At 42.2% G+C, this 19,087-nt stretch overlaps 2 protein-coding genes across 2 annotated transcripts; both read right to left on the minus strand.

Moving 5' to 3' along the window:
• Positions 1–268: 268 nt before the first annotated feature.
• On the minus strand, positions 269–10,276 carry cav1 (caveolin 1). Its single transcript, XM_023986024.2, has 3 exons — positions 9,851–10,276; positions 8,881–9,051; positions 269–2,492 (listed from the first exon to the last, which is right to left on the minus strand). Exons 1-3 carry the CDS (start codon positions 9,884–9,886, stop codon positions 2,151–2,153), a joined length of 549 nt encoding a protein of 182 aa, XP_023841792.1. The 5' UTR covers positions 9,887–10,276; the 3' UTR covers positions 269–2,150.
• Positions 10,277–11,473: 1,197 nt separating this feature from the next.
• Positions 11,474–18,020, minus strand: LOC111962724 (caveolin-2-like). The gene is made up of 3 exons (XM_023986026.2): positions 17,573–18,020; positions 14,891–15,078; positions 11,474–13,307 (listed from the first exon to the last, which is right to left on the minus strand). The coding sequence occupies exons 1-3, from the start codon at positions 17,897–17,899 to the stop codon at positions 13,157–13,159; spliced, it is 666 nt and encodes a 221-aa protein (XP_023841794.1). The 5' UTR covers positions 17,900–18,020; the 3' UTR covers positions 11,474–13,156.
• Positions 18,021–19,087: the final 1,067 nt, after the last annotated feature.

Consider the following 19,087-nt stretch of genomic DNA (forward strand, 5'->3'; position numbering starts at 1 on the left):
CATCACATGTGTAGTGTTCCAAAATCACGTTTTAATATGATTTCACATGTGAAATCATGTGGTTTTTCCGTGTGCATTTTTATATACGCTAAAGTGTCTCTGTTCTGGGTTATATTGCCTGTAGGCTTATTTGCACAATGTAGGCTAACATCAAGTTCTCTCTAAGGTCAAATAAATAAATAKGGTCAAAGTCACATGACAACAAAGAGAGACTGATTCACAAACCAAAACAACACAAACAAAGAAGCAATACAAGCAGGCTAGCAGATTGGATTATACAAATGTTTAATGTGCACAGCGTGATGTGAGATTGTACAGTAAAAGCAAGGGAAGGAAAAATTCAATTTTWATATAAAAATACATATGACCTTTTCATCAAGTCAAAAAACTAATTAAATCAAGCAACGTGCTAATATTTACCATCTTCACAGACAGCAGGTAGACAAAAGCTGAACGAGTCAAAGGAGACATCCCAAAATTGCACCATATTCCTTAGTGCACTACCTTTGAACAGGTCCCATACTGAGCTTCYGTTAAAAGTAGTGCACTATATAGGAAATAGGGTGCCATTTGGGATGCAGKCAAAGTGAGATTCATGTCAGTATAGAACAAAAACATGCTCCCATTCGTTGTCAAACAGCAGTGGTCTCAGGGGAGGGAGACCGGTTAGCTGATTGTCCTTGTTTGGTGGTGTATGTCCACAGCCAACAAGCAGAACGCTACACCAGACCAAACTAGTCAACCAGGGACTTAACTCATCCAAACTCATTTGGGGAAAAAACTAAATAGATTATATATGACAATGCTACTCAACTTGTGCATACATTGGGCAAGGCTAGCATAAAACAACAAAATTGAAACAAAGTTTAAAACAAAAGTTCTTCATCTTTAGAAGGTGTAGGAATGAAAAGCTATGGTTATTTAGCTACAGCTACCACAATGTGTATCAACATACGAGGTCCATCCTGCTGTCCATTTTAGAAGAGAAGAGACCTCAATGGTATAAAAAAAGATCCTAGGGTGTGAATGTATTAAAACAAAGATCAAGTGATATTTCTCCCGAGATTCAAATTCAAACTTAAAAAACATTCTCGGTCACATAGAAACAATATGAAAACTGTATTTAAGACCTGGTTGTTGTCATGGAATTGAGTCTCTCTGGCTTGTAGTAGAACTGGAGCTGAATGTTGATGGAGAGAGTGATTAGGATGTCATGATGTGGCACTGGGCAGAGTGCAGGCTCTGTGAGTGAGGTTGTCCTATAGCTGTGTGTCTGTCTGGGCGTATAGACTGACAGCAGTGTGTTAGTTGGCTCGGTGGCTTTGTGGCGGTGCATGCAGAAACAAGGGCAGGTTCAGTGTTTCAGACTGGGAGGCAGGGCAGGCATGGGGGGGGGTGAGAGGGGGTCAGTGGGGGTAGGGGGGCTGAGAGGGAGGGGCGTTGATAAGGTTTTGGGTATAGGATTTTGTGCTGTGTCAGGTGGGATTTGTCTCTCAAAACAGCGCAGCGGGACAGGCACAGGGATATCCCCCCCTCTCTCCCTCCACCCCACCCAAACCATCCCCCTCCCAAAAAACAGGCCACAAACACACAAACCCAGCAGAGTGGACACCACCATCCATTATATCAGCCTATCAATGAATCAATTAACTTACCAGTCATTCAACCAATACCCCCTAATAAACAAGCTATAATCAGAGAGGGTCACACAACATTTTGGAACAATGGAAGGAATGGATGGGGGGGGGGCTAGCGTGATGCTCTTGCAGTGATAAACAACGCTAACAAATACAGAATAAAAAACGAAAGAAAAACAAACAGAAAAACAAAGAGCCCAAGGAATGACCCTCGATGTAATCCTGTGCCCCTGTTGGTTAAACCAGCACTGGAGAGAGAAACCATTGTTGTCGAGGAAGAAAGAGAAGCCGGGCCAGATGCTCTCTATTACTTGGTCCCCTTACCTCCAACATCCCTAGCACAGCACTGGAAATGTCTCACTTCTTCTTTTAGCAGAAGTTGTTCCCTCTCTTTTCTTTTTCTTCTGGTGACTTCTCCCCCCTTTTCAATCTGTTAGTTATGGTTTCCACACCGCCCCTCCTTATTCCCTTCCTCCCTTCCTCTTCCTCTTCTTCCTCACTTCCTCGTCTTTTCTATACCCCCTTGGTGGTGCTGATGCGGATGCTGCTGAAGCACTTGCCCATGGCTTCGAACAGCGGGTCGCAGAATGTGTGGACGCAGATGGAGTAGACGCGGCTGACACAGTGGATCTCGATCAGATAGCTCTTGACACATGGCACCACCGCCCAGATGTGGATGAAGGACAGGATGGCGAAGAAGATGCCCCAGACCAGCGCCAGCGGGATGCCCACCAGGGCAGTGAGGAGACGGTAGCACCAGTACTTGGTCACRGTGAAGGTGGTGAAGCTAGCCTTCCACACGCCGTCGAAGCTGTACGTGCCCGCAGGCTCTGCGATCACATCCTCAAAGTCCACCTGACAGGAGAGAAGAGTAATTGTTAAAATCAATGAATCAGCAATGATTCAATTAGACAGTCACTCTCAAAGCAAAAAACTGATGAAAAATATTTTTTTTWAAATATGAAAACAGCTGTTGCCCCCCCATACATTTGTGCCCCTGTTCTGAAGTTACACAAGTACTAGAAATATTACAAGAGATGTATGTCTCCTCATAGTGACTGGTACGAGCAGTCAAACCAGGTCAAACTACCCTCCCACCCACCCTCCTACCCCACCCTTCACAAAACATTTTGTGATTGCTACACATGCTGTATGAGGCCCTCCTACTCTCTCTACCCTCTTAAACCATCTCTTCACATTCCTGACAGACACTGATACACAAGACAGAGAAACATACTGTAGAAGTGTCTGAATCAGAGGGCAAATAGCCAGCACCCTCTTCCCAAAATAGTGCAATACTTTTGGTCAGAGCCATCGACCTATTCCCAAGTACTGGTTTTGGTCAGAACCAGCCAGCACCCTATTCCAATTCAATATAGGAAATACGGTGTCATTTCAGACACTGCACAGTTCAGTTTACAAGGCCCGTCTCTACCCTGGAGTTCTCTCTAATGTAGTTCAGTTTACAAGGCCCTTCTTACCCTGGAGTTCTCTCTAATTCAGTTCAGTTTACAAGGCCCGTCTCTACCCTGGAGTTCTCTCTAATGCATTCAGTTTACAAGCCCTTCTCTACCCTGGAGTTCTCTCTAATGCAGTTCAGTTTACAAGGCCCTTCTCTACCCTGGAGTTCTCTCTAATACAGTTCAGTTTATATTCACCACCTAAGAGCCTCCAAGATCCTGTATTAAAGTCCTCCCAGCTACAGTATATGTGGAGGTCTCTAGTACCTACATGTAGTAAAGAGAAGCCAGATGGGCCCCAGTGAGGTAAACCATGACATTTATTTATTTTCAGTGTAAACAGACTTCTCAGGCGATCGATGGGTTTGCGACGTGCCTCCCAAGTACCCATGACCTCACACACGTTTTAGTGCAGATTGTAAAGTGGAAAAACACACACGCGTGCTCTCTCTCTTTCTTTCTCTCTTTTTCCCACTCTCTCTCGTACTACCACTCTCACTACTCCTCTCTCGTTCTCTCTCTCTTTCTCTTTTACTCTCTTCTTTGCTACCAAGCCCATGATACAGCAAATATTTATTTTACAGTTACTTATTGCGTGTGTGTTTTGTCTGCGAGAGACGTGTRGCTGTCAGAGGGTTTAACATCACCTGTGTCTAGCGCATTTTCAAGTAAAAATTCATTTTCAATATCAAAATAGGTCTTTGTTCATTTTATTCAGTAGCCAATCCTTCCAGCTATTACTGTGTACACAGGGAACTTGCTAAACTAAACAGGCTAAACTTATAGGATAAAATAACAGTTGGTGGTGAAGCTCTTTAATATAAATCTCATTGTTCTTTACGCCGCAAAAGCCAGCAACATCCATTTCATTTTCCAGAGCCATACATTTTGAGTACTGTATTGTACAGAGCCTTTGGAAAGTGTTCAGACCCCTTGTTTTTTTCCACATTTTGTTATGTTACAGACTTATTCTAAAATGGATGAAATAAAATAAAATCCTCAGCAATCTACACACATTACCCCATAATGACAAAGCAAAAACAGGTTTTCTAGAAATGTTGGCAAATGTATTACAAATAAAAAACAGAAATACCTTATTTACATAAGTATTCAGACCCTCTGCTAGTGCATCCTTTTACCATTGATCATCCTTGAGATGTTTCTACAAATTGATTGGAGTCCACCTGTGGTAAAATAAATTGATGGGACATGATTTGGAAAGGCACACACCTGTCAAATGAGGTCCCACAGTTGACAGGGCATGTCAGAGCAAAAACAAAGCCATGAGGTCGAAGAAATTGTCCGTTGAGCTCCAAGACATAATTGTGTCGAGGCACAGATCTGGGGAAGGGTACCAAAAACATTCTGTGTCCCCAAGAACACGGTGGCTTCCATCAATCTTAAATGGAAGAAGTTTGGAACCACCAAGACTCTTCCTAGAGCTGTCCGCCCGCCCGAACTGAGCAATCGGGGGAGAAGGGTCTTGGTCAGGGAYGTGATCAAGAACCCAATGGTCATTCTGGCAGAGCTSTGGTTCCTCTGTGGAGATGGGAGAACCTTCCAGAAGGACAACCATCTCTGCAGCACTCCACCAATCAGGCCTTTATGGTAGAGTGACCAGATGGAAGCCACTCCTCAGTAAAAGACACATGACAGCCCGCTTGGAGTTTGCCAAAAGTKATGTAAAGACTCTCAGACCATGAGAAACAAGATTCTCTGGTCTGACGAAACCAACTCTTTGGCCTTAATGCCAGGCTTCACGTCTGGAGGAAARCTGGCACCATCCCTACGATMAACCATGCTGGTGGCAGCATTATGCTGTGGGGGTGTTTTTCAGCGGCAGGGACTGGGAGACTAGTCAGGATTGAGGCAAAGATGAACGGAGCAAAGTACAGAGAGATCCTTGATGAAAACCTGCTCCAGAGCACTCAGGACCTCAGACCGGGGTGAAGGTTCACCTTCCAACAGGACAACGACCCTCAGCACACCGCCAAGACAACACAGGAGTGGCTTCGGAAACAAGTCTCTGAAAGTCCTTGAGTGCCAGAGCCCGGACTTGAACCCGGTCTAACATCTCTGGAGAGACCTGAAAATAGCTGTGCATCCATCATGACAGAGAAAAGTACAGACACAGCTTGAGAGGATCTGCAGAGACGAATAGGAGAAACTCCTCAAATACAGGTGTGCCAAGCTAGTAGCGTCATACCCAAGAAGACTCGAGGCTGTAATCGCTTCAAAAMGTACTTCAAGAAAGTACAGAGTAAAGGGTCTGAATAGTTTTGTAAATGTGATATTTCAGTTTTTATATTTAATACATTTGCAAAAGAAAAGAAAATAACTGTTTTTGCTTTGTCATTATGGGTATTGTGTGTAGATTGATGAGTAAAAAAAAAGATTTMATCAATTTTAGAATAAGGCAGTAACCTAACAAAATGTGGAAAAAGTCAAGGGGTCTGYATACTTTCCGAAGGCACTGTCAGCTCACAGACACAGCTTCCATCACTTCGATGGAGAATAAATGAGAGGTCTGTGTATAATGGTTCTGATGAGGGCTGTCAGCAGCTGAAATGTAACGTTTACATTTTTTCTAAAAACTACAAAACTTTAAATTGTAAACGAGAGTGCCTATGTTTTTCTAAAGCCCKGTTTAGAAAAACATAAATATAAGATAAGATCACATTTTTTTCAGGGAGTTGTTATTACTTTACTATTGCTATGGATGATTGAACTATAGTGGACAGAGAAGAACATTCTTCATGAGAAACACCCCTAGGTAATATGGAGGGAAAGCCAAGCAGCATATTCTTTCTTTCTTCTTTATTTATTGGTGGGCAAGTCATGGTTGGCTAGATAGATACAATGTCTCAGCCCCTATCACCCCTTTAGGGATTTGGCATACAGTACAACAAACTAGTTCTCAGGGACAACATGTGAGCAGTCTGGTTGGCTGAAATCTGGAGAGAGACCTGTAATATATTTTTTCATTTTGTCCCAACTTGTAAGTCGCTCTGGATAAGAGCYTCTGCTAAATGACTTAAATGTAAATGTAAATGTAAATGTCCCTAGAGTGCTGAATGCCTCAGTTCAGTGTTTCCTCCACCATTGTGTAAGTAGGGCGGGCCATCCCTACTTAGGTCTGTTTGCCCCCACCTAAAATAAATAATTTGGCTTCAATTGATTTCAACTGAAATTGTTGCTTAATAAATTAGCCCTGAATGTTGATTTGGGGCCTTTGTTTACACCCCGCCTGGACAATCTAAGGGAAACCCTGCCTCAGCTTGTCCATTAAGCCTGAATGTCTTAATTTCCCAATATAATGTGCCTCCCGCCTCCCTCCTCAGGGAGTCCCGTCATTCTTGASAGTTTGGCAGGGAGATGTTAACTAGCGGCTGGTTAGCGAGCCGATCGCTGCTGTCTACGTTGCACAGTGTGGCCGTGGGTATGTCTGCTCAGCTCAGACTCAGCCCCATCGGGGTTTAACAGAAAGCGGCCTGGCCATAGGCTATATAAAGAACCAGGCTTTATGAGAGGAAAATATTCTATTCCCAGGGCAAACTCTCCAAACTCTGCATGGATTTCATTGATGGTGATTCTTTGATGTAGCCGGTTGAGGGAGTTCAGCTGCCGAAATTCCAACTTTAAGATCTACTGGTCCACATGGTTCTGCAGAAGGAGAGAGTAGTGTGTGTGTGTGTGTGTGTGTGTGTGTGTGTGTGTGTGTGTGTGTGTGTGTGTGTGTGTGTGTGTGTGTGTGTGTGTGTGTGTGTGTGTGTGTGTGTGTGTGTGTGTGTGTGTGTGTGTGTGTGTGTGTGTGTGTGTGTGTGTGTGTGTGTGTGTGTGTGTGTGTGTGTGTGTGTGTGTGTGTGTGTGTTCCCTGTTCTACATAACAGCAGCATAGTTAGGGCACCCCAAACACACACCTCCATTGACAACATTTAGAACTCCAAACTTCTATAGCCTGGGAGGAAACATGTGATTTCAGATGATTACACTAGCGGTCTGTAGATTTGATTAAAAGAGCAGAATCATAAGGCTGTATTCTATTCTGAGCATGCTGGAGAGTCTGACTCACTGTCACAATGGGTTGGTAGGAAGCCAGAGAACGAGACAGAGAGAGAGAGTGTAATGTTCACTGTTCATTTTTAATTWATTTATTGTTTATTTCACTCTTGTTTATTATCTATTTGACTTGCATAAACATATGTTTCCCATGCCCAATAAACCCCTTTGAATTGGAGAGAGAGAGAGCGAGAGAGAGCGAGAGCGAGAGCGAGAGCGAGAGAGAGAGAGAGAGAGAGAGAGAGAGAGAGAGAGAGAGAGAGGAAAAACTGCAATACAGATAAAAAAATGTTTTTACAATGATCTCTACTTTTATCTAAATTGTGTGGGTTGTGTTCCCTGTTACCATTAACATACAATATTCTCTTTTTATATGAACGAACCTATTGAAATTAAATGGAGAAACTGCACACAAGGAGGGAGACTAGGAGACAAGGGAGAGAGCTTATTGTTTATTTCACTTTTGTATATTATCTACTTCACTTGCTTTGGCAATGTTAACATATGTTCCCATGCCAATAAAGCCCCCTGAATTGAATTGAATTGAGAGAATGTGGTCATTGCTCCCTAGTTGACGCATCCCTGTGAACTGCAGAGAGGGAGGGAGAGAGACAAAGGGGGACATAGGACAGAGCAGTGGGAGGGGGAGGAGAGGGGAGAGAGAGGGAGATCCTTTGGCCTGCCTGCTGCTGCAGCTACTTGGGTGTTTCCCAGTTTTATGAAGGCAAAGTTCACTACTTCAAACGGCTGACCCTCTCCAAGTGGTAACTGACTCTTTACAGATGAAACAAGAACCCAGCTGGACATGAGGATAGACGGACAGCCTATGTCCCAAGTGGCACCGTATTTCCTATGTAGTGCACTACTTTTGAACAGGGTCATAAGGCATAGGATGCCATTTGGGACATAGACTCTGACTGTGTCACCTGAGCCTTTCTGATCCCACCAACGCATGACAGGTCGTTTTCACAAGTACCACAGTAACGTCAGCGAGGGTTTCTCTCAACAAACTCATATTTTACATAAACACAAAATGGGCACAGTGTGGTTGGAGTCTACTTTGGAAATAAGTTTGCTCTGCAATAACTCACTCACTGAATATGAGGCACGTGTAACTATAAAACAAGGACTGTGAGAACATTTTTGTTAAAAGAACAGAAAATTCGTGATGTTTCCTCCATTCCAAAACTGGAGCAAAGATGTTCGGCTAAAGACTGCAGCCAAGAGACGCTGCTGCGTACGCATCACATTTACGCATGTGTTGAGCCCTTCACAAACCTATTCTGATCCATGTAAACCATTGTAAACTGGGGTCATGAATCCGAAAAACTCATAGTATAGTCTACACACGAGAATGCCATGCGATCCACCAACCAGTACTTTGGTACGCGCGCAGATTACTATGCATATTTAGCAGCTCCTAGTCTGCRCAGTAATCGTGCGAGTGACAATTTCCAGGCCTCCTGGGTATATTATAATGGGAACATTCATAATATAATGTGTCCAAGTACAAAACCAACTCACATGCAATATTGGAACTGAACTAGTTTTAGCCTAAACCACGATTAGATAAAACACTTGTATAATCGTATCAAACCAGTCTAATAAATTAAGTAAATAAAAAGATCCAAAGTGAAATCTTACTAAGCGAAAAWATCCATGAACAATTATTTCCCTTCATGGGTAAATATACCGTCTACGGACTGGTTCGGTGTTGGACTCACCTTTACAACGTCGTCGTTTATGTGCTTGGGGTCCCGGTTCACCAGGTCGATCTCTTTTGTATGGACATCCTGCATCGTCTTCATCCCGCTCATACTGTCATTATCCATGTCTTTGTTATTAGGTTTATAAATGTTCCCTTGTTTTCTGATGAACGGCGAGTGCAGAAATTCCTGTGGGTCCGGAGYTGAAGAAGAGAAGCGTTATACTTTTATAAGTTAGTGGAGAGACGGGCAGAGAGGCAGAGAAGGTCGACTTGACCGGAGCGCACCAGAGTTAGCAGCCTGCCCCAGCCTGAGATGGTTTTAAAAGGGTAGCACCACACCCCTCAATAGCAGAGATCCGTCTCTCACCGCAAGGGGTCATCTCCAAGCGCTCACACAATGCGTGCGTAAAGATCGTTCGGCCTGCCATTCTCTGTAAACGCAGAACCTTTCTCACATAAGGCATCAAAAGCGTATTTTCACTCATGTAAACTGTCATCAACTTTTAATGGAAATTGCATTTTCGATTGACTTAGTCTAATATAATTAACATTCTAACCAAAACTTTGACAGACTTCTAAGTGCGCACAAAATAGTGCGCACAAAATGTGTGTTTCGAGTGGATTCAAAATGAAATAACGCACAGAATCTTAGAAGCGTAGGCTAGTTAATAAATAACTGTAAATGTATCATGCCAGTGCTAATGGAGACGAGAGGGGCTTGCACATTTGCCCAGTAGGAGTGGGAGTAACGTTCACAACTAGGTGCCAAAAAAGATTAGCAACTAGCGCTTTGGAGTTAAAAATGTTCCAGTTTCCCAATCTTCCAAGGGCATGTTCGATAAATGTCACAATGAGAACGAGCCAGAGAAAATGTTTTGCTCACAGATGATTCAATATCCATAACAAAAGTATAAATACAGTAAAAATAAAAACGGTAAAATAAAAAGTTGGATTGTGACAGGATACAGTCCAAAAGAAAACCTTACCTCGTCAGTTTCGCAGTCCTTGAGTCCGCCAGTCATGCTGTCCCGCGCCTGAAGTGCTAACACACCCGTTTGTTGTTGAAGCAAGACAGTGTCAGCTTAACAGAGGGAGCAAATCAACAGGAGGAGGCGTGGGGACTGTTTGTTAACGACTTGGGGGCTCCTCCGGGGATATTACCAAATCCTATCGCTTATCTTTACGTTGCGCTCATTGAACGCAAAGTTCAAGTTAAGGCGCCGGAGAGACCTGAMTGAGAAATCTCGACGTGCCTCTGCATGGACTTAATGAATGCTCGTCTCATTCATTCAGTAGTCACCTGTTTAGACAAGCAGTGCAGCGGGATGAAACTGTAACCCGTCATTAACCTACTGCTCAACACATTACGCAGGAGCTAGTGGTGGAGAAACTGACCTGATCTGTTCAACTACTAAGATTATGTTTTCAATTTGGCCTGTGTGTGTGCTGTGTCGTTTCTGCTGGCTGCTGTCTTTCCTGAATAAACTGAGAGATTGATATCCCCCAGCCCTATGCTCTGTCACGATTATGAACCTGTTCTGGTCATGGTAGTCTGTTTACATTCCTTTATCTGATTCTCTGCCCAGGGAAACAACTCAGCTTGGTTTGGAAATGACATCAGTCCCAGAGACATAACAGTCATGTCAGGGGTATTTTCAGCCTGTGTGCTTGTGTGTGTATGTGTGTGAGAGAGTTTATGGGGGTTGTAATTGGTAACCTAGGCTACACAGTACTGCCCCTCTTCATTGCAGAACTCAGTCACTAGAAGTTGACTGTAGCTATTCTCTAGGGAAGAGAACCAGATCAGTGGGAATCTACTGCAGAGTTAGCTAAGGTCTAGACTATGCAAAAAGTCAGTGTCCAGCTTTCGTTTATAAAAAGGTTCTTTAGGATCATCTTTAATGTCCCTGAGGAGAAAACTGTCTTTAGACACAGTACTGCTGTATACAAAAAACGGAGACAGCTGCTTTTTCTTATCAGTCTTGTATCAGTGCTATTTGTGCAAGATAGAAGGTTCTGGAAAATATGCCTTCTGGCTCCAGATCACACAGGGAGTACCCAAATGTAGAAGAAAGAAGACCCATTCCTCTTGTCTTTGGCATCAGGGAGAAGTAGATTAATACACTTCACATTAGACTGAAGGCCTGTAACCAGGAGGATAACTGTAGGCAGAAGGTACATGTGCTGACCCAGATACGTTGAAGGCTCATAAGTCAAACAACTCATAAATCTGGGGAATTTCGCTGGACGAACGTTGTAGAACCATCATCGCAGTATGGAATATTTTTCACATTCTACTGAATCAGTAGAATGTTGTCTGTGTGTAAACCTGCAGATTAACAGTATAGAATATTCTTCCAAGTCAGTATTGTGCTGTGTGTAAACCTGTAGGTTATAATCTGAGCCCCAGGTCATGCTCCATAGGCCCACAGGCAGAGGCTACTCTTCTCCTCTCTATATAGGAAAGTGTCTTGTGCAATCAGACCAGCTCAGTTAGTAATTTATGACTTTTCTCTGGCACTGACACTGAGAATAATTTCCCTAGCCCTCCTATCACAGTTCTCATTACCTTCTATGACAGACAGAGAGAGCAATACTCCAAATTTTTTTGAAATAAGATTCTTTATTTGGTGAAGAAAGACATTTTTGGTACTTTACACAAATCAAAGAATACGTGTCGTTTGTTGAGCAGAATTAGAATCATATCGTTGTGCATTTTTACTACATTGTTTCATCTCATAAAAAAAAAACTCCAGGCCAAACTCAACACCGATACAATCACACCTGCAATTTTCTCTCAGTAGAGAAGAACCAACTCAGCCAAGTACAGACATGGTCTGCTTTAAGAGCATAAGAGCATAAGAGCACCCTTTTTGGTTCCAAGTATAACCCTTTTGAGTTCCATGTAGAACCCTCTGTGGAAAGGGTTCTACATGGAACACATAAGGGTTCTACCTGGAACCAAAAGGGTTCTACCTGGAACCAAAAAGGGTTCTTCAAATGGTTCTCATATGGGGACAGCTGAAGAACTCTTTTAGGTTCTAGATAGTACCTTTTCTTTTTTTCTAAGAGTGTAGGCCATGTACCTGACAAGTGTATCAAGGCTTCACTCAATAGAATGAACTGGAGTGTATTCACCTCATTATCTTAAGGAACACAAGCAGCAAGTTCTGTCCAGTTTTTTCATGACTTCAATCAAAACATGGACAATCAAGAAACATGACAAATGTGCGTGGCATATAAATAGTAAGTTAGAGAGCCAATACTCCTGTTTTATATTATATTGGACATTTAGTCCACTTCTTATTTAAATGCATATAACTGTCTTAGGTTTTTACCGTAGGTTTTTTAGGGATGGTTTCCCGGACACAGAAAAGCAAGCGTAATGGAGARAAAAAGGAAGCTTAATAGAGAATTTCTAGGCTAGACACTAGGCTTAATCTATGTCCGGGAAACTGCCCCTTAGTATAAAAGCTAACGCCCAAAAATATATCCAAAGCACTGCGAGATCAACACAGCAGTAGCAAAATAAGGCTGCACAAGTATGCAATAAGTTGCATCCCAGAATCTTGGATCTATGTACACTCTTTTACAGAAAACATATGAAGGAATTCATTCATTCAATTTCCAGCCGAATTCTCTGCTATATATATATCACATAAAAAGCAGAAACTACGCAAATATTACATGTCTGCTGTCAGGGATGGTATGATGCCTTATCGTCAAAAACCATGTTGCCCTGATCTGATCGAATATGATTAAAACAGTTCTTTAGAATCAGAATCAGAACTATGGAATGACAATAATTTGTTTTGGTCACAAATGCAAAATGGTCCTTTTGGCAGTATACATAAAAACCCTTTATAAAGCTTGACACAAGAACTTCTATCAACATCAAACCTTATTATTKATCTTTTGTGAAATTCCAGATGACATAAATGATCATGTTGGATCATGTTATTACCCAGATGGTGTCATGGTGTTGTCTAAGGGAAGTTTACCCCAATCAACCTTTATGACCACTTATAAACGTATCATCACTTTACAGGTAGCAGTTAGCCTTCTTATAAATCATCCTATCATAATTCTACCAGATATTATGGAGTGTTGATGTTGGCTTTATAAAGAGCTTATATATTTCAACACAAACATGAGTAAAGGATATCTTATTTTTCCACTTAGACATATGTCAAAAAAGTTATAGCCTTAAATAAATCCTTTTTATGTCTCTCTCATCTGACCCCTGTTTTCCCCCCTCTGTGCGTCTTCATGACAGGGAAGAAAAGCCCCTATCAGCTGTCTGTGGTCTTGACGTGAACTGATGACAGACACCGGCCCATACTGTGGAAGACGGGGGTGACGAGCATGTCTGTCAGGCTGCTCCAGACCACCTGGACAGAGGGCAGCGCCATCAGACAGCTCCGCACCGCCGGCATCAGCACCCTGCGGGGAGGAGAAAAGGAAGGACCACAACAACAGGTTCAACTGTGCATCACAAACATGCAGTATTCTTCCAATGCACATAGTGTGTAGTCGTGCATAGCTATTACACATATATGTATTACATTACGAGAAACCTATAACCTTGAGTTTAATATCAAGTGCATGAGAAAGCCTTAACAAGTTGTGCTTGTTACAGACCGCAGAGCACCTCTTAACATGCATTCAACACACAGCCTTCTTCATCGTCTTACTTTGTCCCTTTGGGATATTCATAATCGTAAACAGTTAATGCAGACTTTCATGAATGCTTGCAGCCTGCAATATGTATTAAGGCTAGGGAGTGTGTTGTTATTAATGTGCCTTTCTCTACTGCCATTGTGTCTTGGAACACTCCCCAGAACACTCCCCAGCCAAACCCCAGCCATCTATTGACCATACACAGGGTCAACTATTTGCTACAGTTGCCATTCGACCCTCTATTGATTTCTGCCTATGTCACCAAAGCCATATTTACATTGCTTATCCGCCATAAAAGCTGTGACAGACAGTGCCGACTTCCTCTTCCTCTACACAATAACTGCGTACCAAATTGCACCCTATTCTCTATATAGTGCACTAATTTTGACCAAAGCACTATGGGCATTATGGGTGCCATTTGGGATGCAGACAATGGCTTTAAGCAGAATAAATTCTGTAGAGAGACAGACATTGAGACATTGAGAAACTAGTCCAGAAACTGTAGTAAAGGTCACATGAAAGTTACTTTGTGACATGCCGACAAAACAATGCCCAAAACAATATGTAGCCTATCTATTCTAGTGGAATGTCCCACTCTCCTCTGAAAATAGGCCTACAGTGCTGCAAGACAGACTAGAATGCCAACTGTCTGGCAGGGGTTATGGGGGCATTTTTCCACTACGACTGGAACACTGCATTCCTCCTAACTTTTTATACAGTGCCTAACTTTTGGTGTTGTTTCAGCAAGTAGCCAGCCTACTAAATGGCTCTCAGGCAGTTTGTGAATGTAAGYAGTTGCACGATATCCCTACAACTTAAAGGAAAATACCATTCAAAAACTATCTTTTGGTATTTGTTTTCATTAGTCCACTGTTGATATAGCAAAACACYTCATACTATGACACTTTCTGTATTTTTTTGTGTTCTATATCTTGAAAATTTGATTGTTGACATGRAACACATTTATTGACTGTATCATCAGTGGACTACTGAAACAAATACCAAAAGATAGTTTTGAGTGGRATTTTAGGCACCTGTGTCCACTGGCACGCAAATAGTACATAATGGAAAATAGGCCTATATACCTGGATATGGAAAGGTTATGAAATAATTACCAAAATRAAGTTAAAACACTTCAAACTCATTCACAGTTTTACCCTACCTATGATGTGAACTAAAAAGCTTATGTTAATGTCAATATACCAGCTTAACTGTGCAAACTGATACGCAGTATACCACCCTCTCTGTCATCAATGGGACAAAACATTTAGGCAGCAAAACAGGCAAAGGAAACATTGGCCCTTGGCCAAGCACCGAAACAACAAGATAGCATGTGATGTTCATACCAAATATGAACACAGCTGAAGACCCCGAAGACAATACCAAGGATAAACGCCATGGGCACAGCAAGGATGGTGGTCAATATTAGGTAGAAGCCATATTTGACCAGTTCGAAGACAGCGTGACTTCCTATCCATACTTTGTCGAAGCTGTGGCTCGAACTGGGCTCTGCTATCACATCGTCAAAACCAACCTGGGGAAGGAGACATCTTGTCAGGAATCATTCATTCATATACCCATCTGTCACCATATGTCCTGTATAATCACAAACAAACAATCAGATGTTTCTGAACTGTCTGATCAGGCAGCCTGGTCTCATAGACTAGATGTAACATAGTAAATAAAAAATCTGAGACACGATATGATATGTTACATTTGGTATGGTTAAATAAGACAGATGGTTACTTAAGGCAAAAACGAAAATTGGGTGTTTGGTTGGGGTGGATGGGTAGGTGTATAATGCAACACAAAGGTTACAAGTTAGAATCTCATCCTGGACAAATTTTAGCTAATTAGCAACTTTTCAACAACTTACTACTTTTTAGCTACTTTGCAACTACTTAGCATATTAGTTAAATCTTCCCCTAACCCTAACCCTAACCTTCACCCTAACCCCTAGTCTATCTAGAAATCGTAACATATCATATCACATTTTTTCAATTTTGCAAATTCGTAACATATAATAAAAAATGGGTGACGGACCATACACAAATTAATACATACCATACGAAATGTTGACATACAGTGGGGCAAAAAAGTATTTAGTCAGCCACCAATTGTGCAAGTTTCTCCACTTAAAAAGATGAGAGAGGCCTGTAATTTTCATCATAGGTACACTTCAACTATGACAGACAAAATGAGAAATAAAATCCAGAAAAATCACATTGTAGGATTTTAATGAATTATTTGCAAATTATGGTGGAAAATAAGTATTTGGTCACCTACAAACAAGCAAGATTTCTGTGCTCTCACAGACCCTGTAACTTCTTCTTTAAGAGGCTCCTCTGTCCTCCACTCGTTACCTGTAATTAATGGCACCTGTTGAACTTGTTATCAGTATAAAAGACACCTGTCCACAAACCTCAAACAGTCACACTCCAAAACTCCCAACTATGGCCAAGACCAAAGAGCTGTCAAAGGACACCAGAAACAAAATTTGTAGACCTGCACCAGGCTGGGAAGACTGAATCTGCAATAGGTAAGCAGCTTGGTTTGAAGAAATCAACTGTGGGAGCCATTATTAGGAAATGGAAGACATACAAGACCACTGATAATTCTCCCTCGATCTGGGGCTCCACACAAGATCTCACCCTGTGGGGGGTCAAAATGATCACAAAGAACGGTGAGCAAAAATCCCAGAACCACCACGGGGGGACCTAGTGAATGACCTGCAGAGAGCTGGGACCAAAGTAACAAAAGCCTACCATCAGTAACACACTACGCCGCCAGGGACTCAAAATCCTGCAGTGCCAGACGTGTCCCCCTGCTTAAGCCAGTACATGTCCAGGCCCGTCTGAAGTTTGCTAGAGAGCATTTGGATGATCCAGAAGAAATTGGGAGAATGTCATATGGTCAGATGAAACCAAAATATAACTTTTTGGTATAAACTCAACTCGTCGTGTTTGGAGGACAAAGGAATGCTGAGTTGCATCCAAAGAACACCATACCTACTGTGAAGCATGGGGGTGGAAACATCATGCTTTGGGCTGTTTTCTGCAAAGGACCAGGACGACTGATCCGTGTAAAGGACAGAATGAATGGGGCATGTATCGTGAAATTTTGAGTGAAAACCTCCTTCCATCAGCAAGGGCATTGAAGATTAAACGTGGCTGGGTCTTTCAGCATGACAGTGATCCCAAACACACCCCCGGGCAACGAAGGAGTGGCTTCGTAAGAAGCATTTCAAGTTCCTGGAGTGGCCTAGCCAGTCTCCAGATCTCAACCCCATAGAAAATCTTTGAGGGAGTTGAAAGTCCGTGTTGCCCAGCAACAGCCCCAAAACATCACTGCTCTAGAGGAGATCTGCATGGAGGAATGGGCCAAAAATACCAGCAACAGTGTGTGAAAACCTTGTGAAGACTTACAGAAAACGTTTGACCTCTTGTCATTGCCAACAAAGGGTAATAACAAAAGTATTGAGATAAACTTTTGTTATTGACCAAACACTATTTTTCCACCATAATTTGCAATAAATTCATTAAAAATCCTACAATGGTTGATTTTCTGGATTTTTTTTCTCATTTTGTCTGTCATAGTTGAAGTGTACCTATGATGAAAATTACAGGCCTCTCTCATCTTTTTAAGTGGGAGAACTTGCACAATTGGTGGCTGACTAAATACTTTTTTGCCCCACTGTATCATACTGAAGTGGGATCTTGGATTTACGTATAGAATAATACGAAATGCTCTGAGACCAGGTTGGTTCAGGAAATGGATGGATAAGAAAACTCCAAATGAAAACTCACAGCCAATTTATAAACTATACTCATAGGCAATAGCAATGATTTGTGCAGCTATTACGCATGCACAGCCTACAATGTTGTTATTAGTTTATTACCTATGGCAAAGTAACAATGACATGATGAAAGTATCGAACTATGGCTTGATAGAGGCATATCCACATACTGTAGTTTACTTTGTGAAACCCGAAGCGAACGGTGTGCTGATACACTGATAGGGTAGCTTACCTTTAAGTGCGCGTTTARGTCATTGGGATCTCGGTCTGGAATCGCCGAATATACTTTGTCATTTTTCGACAGAATCGGTTCGATTGATCTGTTGAACTCGTCCTCGTCCATGATAATACTCGTTTCGTAATTCACCTTTTCGAGACCCATTTTCACTTGACAGTCCTGCGACGCGGTGAGCGGCGTAGAGCTGTCGTTGGTCAGAAGCTGTGAGCGCTCTTTGCATTTGGAACTGTACCCGTGCCGTGCGCATCTGAAACGGACCCACGCCCCGCGCGGAATGTGGGGTAGTAGACACAACAAGCAAAAGTCATGTCGCCATGACATTTTAAACTAGAGGACAAACATTTTTGTATTTGACACTGTATTTATTTATACATTTGTCTGATTAGAATCGAATMATCTGAACTAGCCTATATTGAACTAGGCCAATCTTGCAAGATTGTAATGGACATTATTTGTTAATATCTCAATATGTATATCAACTGGACACTGACCACCCTAGAAATAAACTCATTTCCATTCAGATAAGCATGAAGTGTCTGAGTGCCAAGTCACAAAGAGCCTCAATCATCAGTCTCTATCATCATGGTCTCATTCCTTCACTTCCTCTTGCTCTATTTGTTCTCTCCATCCACTATCACACACTCTCCAAATAAGAGTGATGTGGAGGGGAGAGGAGGAGAGGAGGATGAAACAAGCGAGACGTGCATGTGAGGCTGGGAAAAAAATAAAAAATACAAACACACACACACACGGACACACATAGAGGCTATGTTTGAATGTTGTAGTGCTCCCAACCCCCACACTGGTAGAGAAAAACCCTTTATGGCGTGATGTCTGAGGCAGAGGATTGTGTGTGTATGTGTATGTGTATGTGTGTGTGTGTGTGTGTGTGTGTGTGTGTATGTATGTGTGTATGTGTGTGTGTGTTTGTGGCAGAGAAAAAAACGTTGGGTTACACAGCAACTGAGTAGGCCTACAGAGGCTGTTTTACCTGTACAGAAAGCATAAAGAAACATTGAGTGCATTTTGTGCAAGTCATCATGATATTCTTGCAAATTCATTGCACTGATTGAGTTCAGTGACCCTTTTCTCTGCCGTTTTTGAACATACCTGGGAACAATTTTAGAATCGCTCTGTCTTCAGATTTTTAAAGCCAGGATATAAATACAGTGGGAAAGACATCTTGCTGTGATTATTCTCACAGTGACCCAAATGCATTTTTAATGACCACATACACCACACGTGTGTGTGCCTGCATGCATGTATTCAGGGCCGAGCCTAGCCTTTTGCGGGTCCTAAGCAACATTTTGTTGTGGGGCCCTCCCACCTCACGAGCAAAACATTTCAGTGGCCCCTCTCTTGACGGCGGACAGAAAAAATAGAAGTTTTAGAGTTAATTTCCTGCAATTCTACACATTTTGCAATGGGAGGGGTAGAGAAAATGTTGCAGTTTTAAAGCAAGTTTGCTCCAATTCTCCACATTTGCAATGGGGCAGAGAGAAGAATTTG

Source organism: Salvelinus sp. IW2-2015, linkage group LG4q.1:29 (genome assembly GCF_002910315.2).
Source record: "Salvelinus sp. IW2-2015 linkage group LG4q.1:29, ASM291031v2, whole genome shotgun sequence".
In the NCBI taxonomy this organism is placed as follows: domain Eukaryota; kingdom Metazoa; phylum Chordata; class Actinopteri; order Salmoniformes; family Salmonidae; genus Salvelinus; species Salvelinus sp. IW2-2015.